At 39.3% G+C, this 15,331-nt stretch overlaps 1 protein-coding gene across 1 annotated transcript in view; it reads right to left on the bottom strand.

Moving 5' to 3' along the window:
* The window catches only part of xirp2a (xin actin binding repeat containing 2a), a 56,128-nt gene extending 54,367 nt beyond the window's left edge, over positions 1–1,761 (bottom strand). Inside the window, exons 1-2 of the mRNA XM_046053817.1 lie at positions 1,693–1,761; positions 231–654 (exon numbers count right to left, since the gene is read on the bottom strand). Of these exons, the coding sequence (XP_045909773.1) occupies positions 231–443 (213 nt within the window). The 5' untranslated portion in view covers positions 444–654; positions 1,693–1,761. The remainder of the gene's footprint in view (positions 1–230; positions 655–1,692) is intronic.
* Between the last annotated feature and the right edge of the window lie 13,570 nt (positions 1,762–15,331).

The following is a 15,331-nucleotide window of genomic DNA, read 5'->3' as shown; positions in this document are numbered from 1 at the left end:
CTAAGACACTAGATCTGTTTTGTCTGACCTCACAGTCACTACATTTTCAAGTTTCTTTGAAGGTTGTAAAAGCTTTTCACTTTGTTGAAATGCAGGTTGCATCAAACCCATCCATCTATTAGACACATTCAGCACAAAGTGCGAGGTATGGCGGTTACTTAACAATCAATATAGCTGGAGAAAAGTGGAATTTCATTGCAAAAGTAAAAGTGCACAGTGGTAGTACTTACTGTGTTTGCCACAGCAGGCTTCTCAAACATCCTCTTCAGGCTATCAAGAGGGATGTCAAACCTCTCAATCCTCTTAGCAGCCTGCAGGTCTTCTCTGTGCACTGGCTCGTCTGACGCCTCTACCTGCAACCCACAGGGACTACGCGAAACGAAGCCCGAGGTCGCCGACACAGCACTCGCCACCTCCTCTCCATTTCCTGATTGAATTTCCATTGTTGTAGAGAAACCGTATCTCCCTCCCTTTCCCTTCAGGCTGGTGCTTGGAGGGGAAGTCTATTGTGTGAGGCAAATCAGGTGGGGCGAGGAAGTGAGGGAGAGACAGAGGAAGTTATGAGAGAGTGAGAAACAGAGATGGAGATGCAGGAGTCACCGGGGTTCCTCTCTGTCTGGGAGGCTCTCTGGGTTGTGCAGGCACAACGAATGGCTGCAGGAAAGAGGAGGAGAAAAAGAAAAAGTTCACAGGGGAAGTTTTTTCCTCTCTCCCCTGCCCTGAAATGACTCAGACATACACAGAAGCCTATGTAAACTCACATGTGGGCTCAGAAAGGCAAATTGACATATGAGTTGTAATAACAGGCCAAACGAGTGCAAAGGCAGGCAAAGTAAAGGAGAAAGAGACGGAGGCTGGCAGAGAAAAAAGGAGGAAAGAGAAGTTTTACTGGTTCTGTAAGGTTGATGACCCTAATGCTCCGTTTCCCGGAGAGCTCAAAAATATAGTTAACATTGTGTGATACTTCATGACTTCATACTTTTATGATAGTTTTATGACTTGATTTGATAATAGCTTATAAACATGAGCTGCCATTGAACTGATGACATTTTCAGAAGTCTTGTTTCAGGACTAGTTTCAGGATTTTCATATGCTGTGATTGGTGGTGAACAATGGTGGATGAAGTACATAAATCCTGTACTCTTGCTAAACGTTAACAGTACTTTTTTCACAGTGATACACCTTCTAAATCTCAAATAAGTGTGTTATTGTACTAAAGGAAGTGCAATTTTAAGTAGCTGCACTTTACTCGACTATTTTAGACTATTTTATACTTCTGCACTACCAGCACAACTATTTTCGCACATGTTGTTGATGAATATCATGCCCTAATCTAGTGTCAAGTCACCCTATCCATGTTACACACTTCCATGAAGCTTGGACTCTCAGTTAAAACCTCATGCCAAACATCTTCAGCCAAACCAATTACATATCTAACACCAAGCATCTAAATAAGCTTATATCACAACATTTGTCGCCCTGTGAACACTGTATATGCCTGCAGTTATAACTCTCCAGATATTTCCCATCTCACCCTACACTCACTTCCGACCGCTCATTTTAATGCTGAGAGCCTCCTGAGATGACTGTGTAACTCATATCACTCATATCGTCAAACTTGAGGACTAATAGCTGGATACCAATAACAACAAATGCACCAAAATAAATTTACAATTACAATGGCTTACTTACTTTGGCTGTTTTCGCTGTTTTTAGACCAAAAATAGCACTTTTGTTTACAAAATTGCTCCTGCGACGCCATCTTGGTATTGCGCAATCCCTCCTGAGATCTGCCAGCTTCCTTTAAGCAGACTGCAGCAGAGGCAGAGTCTTAATCGCCGTCTGGTGGCCGACTCATGGTAGATACAAAGACACGCGACATTTCGAATGAAAGATCTGCTCCAGACGAATTATACCATACCATACTCATCAGTGTGGGATGTTCTGTTCTCAAGTTATTGGCCTGTAAAGCAGTTCTTTGGTCATAGGAATATTGATCAGTATTCACTGTATTAATCAACGTTGACGAAATGTTATGTTATTTGTAACATGGTTTATGGACATAAATAGTGTTTTGAAGAAAACTGCCAGTAAAAGTCGACATTTAAACAGTAAATATGGCCAAAACATGGACTCTGCCTGGGTATATACACGTTTGTTTTTTGTTTTTTTTACAAATTGTATAATAACAGTAATATAATATGGGAGCCCCACAGGCCTGTGTGCTCAGCCCCTCCTGTTCGCGCTGTACACCCATGACTGCATCCCCTGACATGAAGAGAACTCTGTTGTGAAGTCTGCAGATGACACCACCATCATCGGCTGGATTTCAAACAACGCTGAGACTTCATATCAGGAGGAAATTCATAATCTTGTAGAGTGGTGCTCAGAGAACAACCTGCTCAACGTCAGCAAAACCAAGGAGCTGATCGTTGATTTTAGGAAGAAGTAGAAAAAGACACACACTCCTGTCTCCATCAGCGGAGCTGAGGTGGAGCAGGTGAATATAGTTTCAAGTTACTGGGAAACGGCATCACAGAGAACCTGACATGGTCGTCTCACATCTCCACGCTGGTGAAGAAAGCTCAGAAACGACTGGATTTCTTGAGGAAGCTTAAGAAGGCCAAATTCCCATGCCATGTTCTTGTCAGCTTTTACAGAGGTGCAATGGAGAGCATCCTGACTAGAAACATCACAAACTGGCATGGGATGTGCACGGCCCAGGACCGGAGGGCTCTGCAGCGGGTGATTAAAACTGCTCAGAAAATCATTGGTATCCATCTCCTGAGCATCAGTGATATCGGTGATGTGAGGGGCCTACGCAGAGCCCAAAGGATACTAAAGGACAGTACCCACCCAGCCACAGCCTCTTCACCCTGCTGCCTTCTGGGAAGAGATATAGAAGTTTCTGCTGCCGCACCACCAGGCTGCAGAGCAGCTTTTTCCCCCAAGTTATCAGACTCTTGAACTCTAGTTCATCCTCAGCACTGCTCCAGTGATTATAGTTTATTTCTGTTACCATATTTCATATTTGATTCTTAATTAATGTATATTGTCTGCTATGTAGCAGAAGGGAGTTACAAAACTCACTCGTTCACTTGTGACAGTAAACCTACCTATCTACCTAACTGTTGTATTTTAGTTCCTTTTCATCAGATTTACGGTTGCAGTTGTATTCCAGGTGTAGTAGAAGATATTCAGTTGCATTATAATCTGCAGGATGATGGTTTTGATGGTGATATTGCCTTTGAAATATATTTTTTATAATATCATATTTTCCTTTATTGCATCTCCATATGCTCTTTATTGGCAAAACAAATAGGTTAATTTACAACTGATTCATATTCCTTTAGCTTCTGACCTATCAAAGGAGAGATTTATGCATGTAGGCCTAATGCATGAGGAGTTATTCCTGATTGATTTTGGGTATGTTATTTTAGAAGTTTTTCCTTGAAATAGGTGTTAGTTTCCAAGATGTTTTAAAGGCCTTTAGCGGAACTGACCTAAGTAATTAAAGTAATGTAATGGCCAATGTATCAAGTTACATATAGGGCGATAGTTAATAGCATAATTGCATTTATCTGTATAAAACACTTTATTTCCGCACTTCTGGTTAGATGCTAATTGCATTTCATTACCTCTGTACCTATACTCTGCATAATGACAAAAGTTTAATCTCATCTAAAAAAATACTGTTGCTGTTAATAAGTAAAGTAATATAATTACTTTGTAATTGAGAAACATGTAATGAGTCATAACTTACAGTGTTAAGTCCCTTGTCTAACACTGAATAAAAAAATCAATCATCAACATTTTCTTATTTGGTGTAATAACTCTGCTTTATGGTAATTTATGTATTTTATCACCTTTATTGAATGTGCCAGTTCAGTTTTTGGCAAAGGTTTAAGATTACCACTTCAGTCCCTTCCTACATATACATAGCCTGCAGCATTATGGACTGTGGGACCCCAAACAATGAGGAAGTAAAGCCAGCATCAACGAAACATAAGGGTTACAAGCTGGCAATAATCAAATCTGCTTTGCTGTTTAAACAACTGCTCATAAGTGAACCTCTATAGGCTTCAGGAAACAGATTAACAGCTTTTGGCCTCACCCATCCTCTCTTTAACACCAGGTCTGGGGACTGGTAGGAAAGCTCATTATTACTGAACAAATCAAGGAAGCCCCAAAACAACTAACCCCCCTGGCCTGCCCTGTAGCCATGATGGTGGATATATTGTTCATTATCACCAGCCACACAAATGCCTCATAGGGAGTGTTTTCCTGCACTCAGTCCTGGCATGAAAGGGGACATTAACATGTTAACCCAGCTTCCTCTGTAACTATATTCCAGCTGTTCCTGTCATCCTGCCATTTTTAAAGAGTGATTCTCACTACATTGTGGCGTTGCGCCCTGAGGGAAGTTGGGCCATGTTAGCTGGAGACAACATTTTCACCTTGTTATACTCACGTGAGTTGAGAAAGAGGAGTAGGGGTCAAATGAAAGAGAGGAGGGTAACGGGCTGACAGAGAAAGCAAAGAGAGATTGACATCTTAGTCACAGGATCAGGTAGAAACAAAGACAGCAGAGTTGCACGCCTGAAACAGTCGGTCAGAGCCACAATAGAAACAGCAACACAGAGGCAAAGATAGAAAGGAATTGAGAACCAATCCAGATAATTCAATCTTAATGAATGAACGAATGTCATGATATATGCATCAGATAGTCCTTTGGAGGACACAGTATCACTCTATTTATTCCAGCGGCAGATACATTATTCAGGTACGTGTGTCACTTTAAGCTGGATCCTGTGTCCATTGAGGCCACTCAGCTTACAGCAGCTATTCACACATACATGGAAGAGTGAAATACAAATGCAATTTTATGTCTTATTATGCCATTTTCAATTTCTGTTACTTTCTTCCCAGTGCCATTTAATTTCAACAACTTCAAAAGGTCAACTGTAAAAGAAAATAGGACGCTAAGGACATGGTCTGGACTAATGGAGGAGTGAAGATTTTCTGTGATATGCATCTTGATTTGTTGTATAATTACTACACAAACCCACACAAACACACACACGCACACACAATTAAGTGCAGATCTGAGTGGATTTCAGTGTGAGAGGACGCCCCCTAACACAGAACAGTTTTTCTTTAATACAGCAAGACAATGTTTCAGTCCTAGTGGGGCTTCAGAGAGACTTTCTGGTGAAGATTCACCATTCTCACGGGTAAAAACACTGTCTGCTTCTGTGAAATAAATATGTTGCAGGTTCTGTGTCTGCTCCCACATAGTTAAATTCCTGGCCAAGGCCTCCAGACGACTTTATTTAGAGGACAGACTGAAATATGATCCCACTGATAAGATAAGGATATGGAAGTAGCTATTCTGATTTTATTTTGTCTACGGTGCCAGTGTACAGAAGTATGCGCACACACTAATGTCCAATGCTCCAGTAAGCCATTAAAAAATGCTGTCACCAAATTCCCACACTTTACATAGTTTGACATGGAATCTACCTAGAGAGCCAAAAGGTCTTTCTGCTTCCCATGAAAAAGTCTTCCCATGAGCAATATCAACATCTCACAGTACTGACATGGATTCAACTAGAAAAACTGAGCTCTAGCCAGGAAAATCTATCACAGATCCCATTATTTATTCTTGATGGTTTGATATGGTAGGGAATGCCAAATTCTCTGATTTCAACATTCCTTTTTTGAGCCAAAGATGACATTTAGGAAGCCTAGTTCTTCACATTTTATTACATTATACTCTTGAAGACATTGCACATTTCAAGCTGTAATCCATAACTTTCATTAAAACTGCACTACAAATGAATAATATTGTAATTCATATAATACTTTTATGTAAACATTGGCATGTGTAATGTGCAAGGGGTCACTTGTAGTGATGACCTTAGAGAGCATTATCGCTTGTAGTTCCCCTCAGCTCTACATGTTTTATCATTTTTTATCTAAAAACTCACATGTAACACGAGAAATTTCATCACATGTGAGATATGGCATTAGAGAAATTGCATTACAATGTTAAATTAATATAAATTTGGAGTGTCTGCCCACTGCAAATTTGTAATTATTTGTGTGACTCTAGTTTTATTGACAAGACACTCAGGTAGGTATAGAGAGTATGATGTACTCGGTCTTATTTAAATGAAATCTTAGAAAAGGATTTCTGGCTAGCATCAAAGGGAGGCTGAAGATGGGTAAGAGCCTGGGTTGAAGTGGAGGCATGTAAAAATTGTGTCATCTGCATACAAATGAATCTACAACCATTTTGAAAACTGATTAATAATTCAAGTCCTTTTAAAGCACCAATGCCAAAAATCCATTGGTTCAAGCTTCTTAAATGTGAATATTTGCTTGTTTTCACTTTCTCACAAACAAAAGACATTTTAATTACTACACCAATTAATCGTGAAAATAATCTGCAGATTAATAGATAGTGAAAAGAATTACCACATTTCAGTGCTAAACAATTTTGTGCTTACCTCCAGACAGAATTCCTGCAAATTGCTGTCATGTATTTTTCATTGAAATTTACTACACACTGTACACACTACTATGATACTTCCTGCCGCTTTCTAAGCACATGGGTAGGTAGACACAGCAGTCAGTAAGGATCAGATGACAGCTACACTACTCCAGTTACTGAGGTATTACTTCCTGCCTTGCCTTCATTACAATACAACAGGTCATCTGATAGGGCCAGAGGATAATAATGTAGAGTAGTAACAGTCTCGTCTAGTGAAAACAGAGCATTGCAAACAGAGGAGTCTTTTCAGGTGAAGCTCTGGTAAATGCATGGACATAAATCATGTAATTCTTTGGTAATAGCTGTCCTTAACCTCTTGATACCTGAATTTATTTACAATAATTTTTTTTTTATTATTATTTCTGTTTTCATTTGCTTTCAGGTTGAAGTTAAATTAGGTGGAAATTGTTAATTTGTCTATAGAACATAGAAAAGATATAAATTCAGGTATGATGTAGGTATGACGCAAATTAGCGACAAAAGGCATAAACGAGGAACCAGTGCTTGCAAAAGGTTCCCAGGTATGTATCGAATATGCATAAACAGGCATTTGGGGAATACAAAGCTATCTCAGCTTCAGTCTGAAAGGAAGAGGTGTGATGGGAATTTGCGACAATCGGCGTTAAGGCGTTAATCTCCTAATTCTGGATATGAGTGCAGCTAGATTGTATACTGGGTAATAACCACGTTATGCACACTTTTGTGGGACTGTAATATGTGAGAAAGATTGATAAAACAGTTAATTCCAGAAAAAGTCTCCAGAGTGGTTACGCTGCACAGTGCAACGATTTGGAGTCCAATGAAAAGATTAAACCTTAATATCTTCAGGGTGGAAAGCAAGGGTGGAAGCTCTGAGATCATTCCAGGACATGTAGTTGGCTTGTTTGACTTGGGGCTTTGCCTGCAGTGTTCTTTAAACAGATCAGACAGATGGGGATGCCATCTGCTCTCCTGACCAGTTCGCAGCCACCTCCTTCTCTTCGGAGAAGGAAAAAATGACAGCCTTTTCACATTCGTCACAGCTGGCTGCAACATATTACCCTGGTTTAAAGGGAGCAATAAAACATGGCAAAATATGGAACTGCTGTGTATTGGAAAGACAGATCCCCTGAGAAATTGTAGGGTTGAATAGGTCTTTCAATGGGCCACTTGGTTGACAAAAGATCTAATGTACCTTGTGATTTTATAGAGAAAATATCCCATTCAATCTAACAAGAAAGCCCAGTATACACAGCAGGCTTTTAGGGGGTCTGCAAACAAGGTGTGGGCACCATTTGATGCTTCTGTATGGGTCTGTATTTATTGGTCTCTAGCAAAACAGAGAAATGGAAATAAATTCTTCATTTCCATGTATTTTGTGGACAGTAACAATAATAATTTCATAACATTTTAATTAAAATGGTTTATTACAGGAGGCTGTTTTGGCATTAATCTTGAAATGATAGTCTTTGCATATCTATTTGAAGAGCCCTCAGGTTCCCTGCTTTTATTGCACTTTTATCACATGCCTGAAATCTGTTTTCAATGCCATGTCTGCCCTCTGGTGTTCACTACCTAGAACCACAACAAAATGGTGACGCCATTCTTTTGGAAAAACTTCAATTCCTGTACGTTTTTGCTGAAGGTATTAAATCGTGGAAATATTTGCCTCATGACATGTTAAAATGTTCCATGAAAGCTCACTGGTGAATAAAACAGGAGGTTTCTGTGCATTTTGGGGCATGCTGCATATCTAAAGTTTTTAACTGTCAAACTGAACCAACTGCCACTTGCCAATTCATTTGATTATCTTGAAATTTTAGGAATTAAATGTAAATTTAAATGAAGTGAAAATGAATAAAGATTTGTTAATCATGTTTTTATTTATGACAAAAAATAATTATTGGGTTATTTCTGACTGACAGTAGCATTAGAAGTCAATGTTGTTGGAAACAAAGAAAAAGAAAATAAGGAGCTAAGCTGCTTTAGTATTGGTAACTGTTATTCAATCCAGGAACCAAGGTTCTGTAAATTTTCCTTTTAGGAGGGTCTGATTTACACCTGCGACACCAGGTGAATACAATTGTGATAGAATCCACGATGGCTCTATTGAAGTTTGCAAGTAAATCATGATAGTACGACTATGAGCCAGCAAGCACAATACCGGGACCCTGAAACTGAAGCAGCTAAATCAAATTCAACCATTAAACTTAATCTTTACACTACTGCTTTTCATACTGCCACAGGTCAAAATGTAATAAGTGAAAAAGGTGGTAATCCGACATAGGTAGGGCGGTGGCACCTGGAAGTGGCACAGCGAAGTTCATCTGAGTGTCGTCCTAAAAAAGGGAATGGGTGAAATGCTGTAGGTGCAAAGCTAATGCGCTTGTCTGCAGGGAACATGCTAATTCTAGTCACAATCATGGTCACAAGCTCTCCTGACATTGTTTGTACCTTGTGGAGCAGTTAATGAAAGTAGATGGTACAACACAGTAAATAATAGATACGGTAGTAGCTTCCTTAATTTTGGACTCTCCGGCTCTCCATTCTTTTAAGCACTTGCTATTGGTCAAATGTCCACCCAAAAGTAAATTTGATGACCTCATGTAATTGCTTGCATAGCCTCACCCAAATAAATCAACCCAATCCTGAGCAGAGGTTTTACACCTGTGTGGACGTGCAGGGTCTGTAAATATTCGTTGTAGATGTTTCACTGCACATGTGGGTTATTAAGCTTTCAGTATATAAAAGACTAACTATTTTATATATAGCCTATATTACCGTGGTGCAAAAGCTATATGTTTTCATAGCAGTTGTTAATAGCAAATATACAATGCTTTGCATGTTTAGCTAGATATGATAATCCCATTTGTTGATAATACTTACAGCTTTAAAGCACCAAGCTAATAAATGTTGCATTTAATCCCACACACATCCCTCTAAACAGTTTCATACAGCTTTGTGTGGTTTTACATCCAGTTTTTTTGTGTCAAAAGTGATGCCTACAGGAGGACAATGAATCATTGATGTGTACAGCTGGATGGAATATCTTGAGTGGAAATATGCACTGCACAGAGTCTCAGTGAGGGATACAGGTGGGAAAATAAACTTGCCAAGTAAGTAATCTGCTTTATGTAGTTGGAAGAGCAAATGGATTTTACAGATCAATTCAGTTCAAATACAGTGACATTTATGACTCCCTAGAACAAAAGCTTTGGCAGCTATTTTTATCTCTCCCTCATGTCATTCTTGTAAGAACTGCATGTAAGGTATCATAGAAACATCTATTATTTATGTTATTACTTGTATATATGAGTCATGTATTTATAATTTTTTAATTGTTATGTAAGCTGTAGAAGAAAAAAAAAAACAGTAATTCAGAGCAATTCAGAGCATTTGTTTCCCTTGGGGTAAAGAATCTCCCTCAACCCATTCTCTCTCTTTCTGTCTCTCTCTCTCTCTTACACACACCACAGCTCACCACACACACACACACACACGGGTCTATGGGTCACGGAGCAGTTAGACAGCTGAGCCATTTATCTGGGTCCTTGGGGAAACAATTACACCCCACCAGGCAGAAGAGCCGGACAGAGGCTGGGAATTAATGATGGGCTTATGACTCAAGTTGAAGCAAAAACTTACAGTGATAGTGGATAATATTACTGACTCCCTCCCCCGCTGGTCGTTGACACCATGGTAAATGAGATTACTAGCCCCCAGAATCACTTAAATTGAGCTCTCTTGCAAAACAATACACATGGTATTCCACTACTAGATATATTCAAACACCACAGCAACATTATACACTCTATATTACATTATAAAGGACTATTGGACACCTTATGGTGGACAAAAACTCAATAAGACACAACAAATCCCCATAGGAACGTCATGAAAAATGTTATAGTGATACCATGCAGTCGGAATTAAAGGTGAGTACTGTACTTAAACCTGCATTATAAGGTTGATATTGCTAATTTGTTAGCAGAAAGTTGTCTGTTTATCTATCTAGTGATATGGAGCAACATAAACATTCATTTTGAATGTGTTTTTTTTTGTTTTGGCCAAAATGCTACTTACATGTTAAACTTCATCATCAATAATAATGATATTCCACCACTGGTTGGAAATATTAATACCCCTAAATAATGTTACCACAAACTCACTACTGTTGTAATATTGAAGGAAAGTTGTTATCATGTAGCAGATGGTCAGTAATGTTACTGTAGATTAATTTAGTAACTACAAATGACACACCACAGGTCCCTTTAAGGTAGTAAAACACTATAATTGCAGTGATTACTTTGTTTGGTACTATTTAGGTCTTTATCCCCCCCTGCAGACATGAAACACAATAATAACAATGGAAATGGCTCTTAGTATGTTTTGTTTCATTATTTATTACAAGATACTGCATTTGGAGATGTTGAGTCTCAACAGCCCAAGTCACATTCACATGTACAGATAGTTGCAGTGTCCTCTAGTGACCTTAAGAGCCACATCAGCACAGACTTTGAAAGGATGCCTATAAGAGAGAATCCCCATTATATGTGGATAGGGTGGATTAGCCATTAGGATGTTATTTATACATAATGTTTTCCATTTCATAATAATGAAGATATTTGATGTATCCTATAATACATAGAACGGCACAGCCAAAACATAATCAGTTATTTTAATGTCTAGTTTTCCTTCACTGTGCCCATTGTTAAAATTTCCGAGCAAACACACACACACACACCATGTTCTCTCGCTGTGAAAAAGCAGACCTCTTCCAGCTTTCCCCCTCATGCTTCAGCGTTAGAAGCTGCCACATCCCAGCCCCCACCTCCCCACAACCCCTCTAGCTGCCTCCTCCTCTTTCGACTCTCTCCCTCCCACCCACCCACCCACCCACCCACCTCCCTCCCTCCCTCCCTCCCTCCCTCTCGTGGCCCGTTGCCATGGAAGCTGATTGGAAGGATCACTCTGCCTCTCCAGCACATTGCCACTCCATCTTTGCCAGGAGAAAACAAGGCGATTCAGAGCACTGCTCAAACCCCAAAAAATGTCCTTCTCGAACAGCAAGTGGAGGTCAGGTATTAGTTTGCGACAGTAATAATAAACTACAAATAAAAAATACCTGTTCCATCGTATTGTTTGCTTTCTTTTTACAAATGCTGCAACTTTTCATTTTACTCCTTAAATGCTCGACCAAGAGCAAATTGGAATCTGTGGCTTTTCTGCAGTGATGTGAGAATATTTATTCACAACAAATATTTGATTTATGTTGTGATGTGTAGTTTGCCCTTATGTTCAAGGACATTTTACTCCACGCACTGGTGGTTTCATCCAACAGCAAACAGCACCCTGACAGAACACAAGCATCAGAATTTTTTTAATTAATAAATTAATTTTAAACTAATAAATGAAAGCTCTTCACTGCCCAGAGAGAGAAGAATAATCAGCTGTTGAGGATCTTAATACAGTACAATTATTTTTCACACGACGATAACTAGGTTGATTTTGAATATTTTCTTAAATAGTATGTTTTCACCAAATACAATTAAAATAAATAATTAAATTTAGAGTAGGTCACAAAGCTGTAAAACTAATTATGGAAAGCAGGTGATTCTTGTGAGTCCATATTGTTTTCCACATCCTCTGTGCTGCATTGGAAAAATAAAAAATAAAATGTCCAACAGACAGATGAAGCCAATTCACTTTAATATACTCTCTCTGTATGCGTGTACAGTACATACAAACTCAAGGTTATGGCTCTCAATAGCTTTATTTCTGATATTTTTCAACCAAGCAAAACTATAAAGGGGAAGACAGAAAATTCAGGCTCTAGCATTGCTATAGCAACAATGTTTAGGGGCTCGTGGGTGGGGGTTGGGTGCTTAATCACATATTTTTAAGGTTTTCTTTTTTGGTCGTTCCGCGTTTTAGGATGGTGACAGTAGGGAGACACAGGAATGGCAGGGCAGACTAAAACCCAGGCCGTAAGGACTCAACCATGGCACGTAGTGCGTTCTACCAGGTGAGCTAGCAGGGCACCCTAATCACATCGTTTTGAAAGAAATAATAATTAATTTCTATAGCACTTTATGTTATACAATTATAAGTAACCGTTTTCATATGCAACAGGGCTTATTTTTACTTCTGAATACATTCATCTATGCAAAACATTCTTTCAGCTATGTCCTTTTCATGGAAGATGTTTCGACATGGCACAGGTGCAAATAATAAAATGAATCATGGCTGAATTCCATTTAGCTGCTTCCTTTGTGTGTGATCTCACCATCACATTGTCATGGCTTACTGGGACACTTGGACAGAACAGAGTCATTGTTAATAAAGTAAAGGAAACCTTGTGTGTTTCCTACTATGATAAGTCAAAATGTCTGCTGTGAAAAAGGTCTAATGATTTATGTTGGAACAAATTTACTCAGGGCCATAGCCACAGTACAGAAACTAAGAACATGGAATGATTTTTTTAAAATACTCACAAACGTTTGCAGAATTTGGTTGGTGGCTCATCAAAACTTTCTGATCTGTAAAGGGATCATGACCTTAGAAAAATCCTGGCACTGAATCTTCTTCATTCAGGTATATTTTGAGTTTTATTTTTATTGCACGTGTGCAGCTTTGAGCTGCATATAAACAGTGGCAGTGAGTCATCATGCATGGGCAACAACAAAAACAGCCTTGTCTTATTTTAGTCAATTGCATGTCTCATGCTGCCTCAAAACTGTTGACTGAGAGATTTAAGCTGAAAACCGATGAAATTAGCATCACCCACTTGGGGCACGTGATCAGCTGAAGTGGCTGTGGCTGCAATATTGTGTTGATTGTGACAGTTTGGAACATGGTGTGACTCCTGCGGCCGCACAGCTGGTCCACTCCTGTGTTTTTTACGTATGCATGTAAGCCTGCCAGGTTTGTCCCTACAGGAATATGATCAGAATGTGAATTTTCACACACTTCACAATGGCTTCAATTGCTATTTAACAAACGTTGAGTCCTTGTGTGAAGCAGCAGACACAGGCAGGCACAGACATTTTGGAAAAGTGAAAATGTTTTAGTTGTTAGGGCCATATCAGTCGGTCCACCATTTTCAAGTCCACTAGACTGATGAGATGTTTCAACAGCCACATTATTGGATGGATTGCCATGGTATTTGGTAAAGACATTCATGTTCCCCTTGGAATATCTTTACTAATACTTTTAATTGAGCCACCACCAGGTCAAGATTAAAATTTGTCCAGTAGTAATACAAACTAACAACACATTTTCAACACATCAACCTCAGAAATTTGCACTTACTGCACTCAGCCAACTAGACTGCTATAGCACGAGCGCTATATCAATTGAAAGCTTACCCTTAGTTCACCCCAGCTAAAACTAAACGTCATTTATGTCATTGTCATTTATAAATAACCATTTTCATGAACTGACATCTCAGTAAGTTATTCCAATGCACTAACTGCCATCTCAGCTTTTGACGTGTGTAGAATTAATGGGATTCAGTGAGGTTAAGATATGTTTAAGTCATATTTCGTCGTTACTTTATGTGTAATACATTGTAAACCTTTTTTAAACAATGATTTTAATATAAACATTTTGGTGTCACTTGTAGTATATCCAAACAGACAGGTTCATTCCTATGTTCCCAGGGCCCAATCTTACTTATTTATAGTGTTAGATTTAGTGTTTAGATAGATATGCTGCCCAGAAAGCAAAGATACATTTGATCCCTGTGATCTGGGTTGTAAATGATCAAAGTAAAGTTTGTTTTCTTATTTTGTTGTTTTTTATTTCCTACCTGAATGTCAGTGACCCTTACCCCTACATTCAGAATATTTTCCTGTATAAAATCACAGTGAAAATTACAGTCATTGTCTCTGTTTCCTCTGATCTATTTGTCTCGGTTATCAATTTAAAATTCCAATAAGCTTTATGGAAACAAAGAGACGGAACACCACAAAGCAAAACAGACATTACACTTGCATTATAAATACTATGCAAAGTATGTGAGGTATAAAACATTGTAGGGACTGACAAAAAAATCACCTGTGATGTGAGTTTGAAAAGGTGAAGAAACTCATTGTTTTCTGTTGTAATTGTGGAAAAATATTGCTTATATATTTCTGTCAATTATTTTCCCGAAGACTGTGGAAAAGAGGTATTTCGTAGCAGAATCTACACTTTCCACACCCACCCCATTACCTCCACCACCACATCTACTACCCCCCATTTCTCTCTGTGATCTCGAAGGGCTTGCTTTACCTCAGTCAAGCTCCAGCGCTCCAGCCGGCAGCAGCATCGCGCTAACAAGTCTTTGTGAGGAGAGAGAGAGAGAGAGAGACAGAGAGAGAGAGAGAGAGAGAGAGACAGAGAGAGAGAGAGAGAGAGAGAGAGACAGAAAGGAAGCAGAGCAGGAGAGAATCAGAATCAGAGAGTGAGAGAGCTGACAGTATGAGCATAGGATGAGGCTGCAAAGAGACAACGCATAGGATAGTGACAGAGGCAGAAGTGTTCAGTGCTGCACATTAGTGCCAGAGGCAGCTGGAAAGAGAGAGAGAGAAAGCAGGCATCATGGCAGCGCTCACTGCATCATCACGACACATGGGGATGTTTGGCTGCTGCTGGTGAACACCGTGTGATGCAGAGGAGAGAGTCGAGGACTTCCTGGAAACCAAAGGCAAGCCAAGGAAACAGGTCAGCGACGGTCAAACTGACTCACAGAAAGCCTTTATGCATGCAGCAACATGAGTACCACGAGATTTAATCATGTCGCAGGATGATGAT

This window comes from Micropterus dolomieu, linkage group LG01 (assembly GCF_021292245.1).
Source record: "Micropterus dolomieu isolate WLL.071019.BEF.003 ecotype Adirondacks linkage group LG01, ASM2129224v1, whole genome shotgun sequence".
Classification (NCBI taxonomy): domain Eukaryota; kingdom Metazoa; phylum Chordata; class Actinopteri; order Centrarchiformes; family Centrarchidae; genus Micropterus; species Micropterus dolomieu.
Note: the sequence above shows the minus strand (reverse complement) of the source record. Positions and strands in the feature narration are given on the sequence as shown.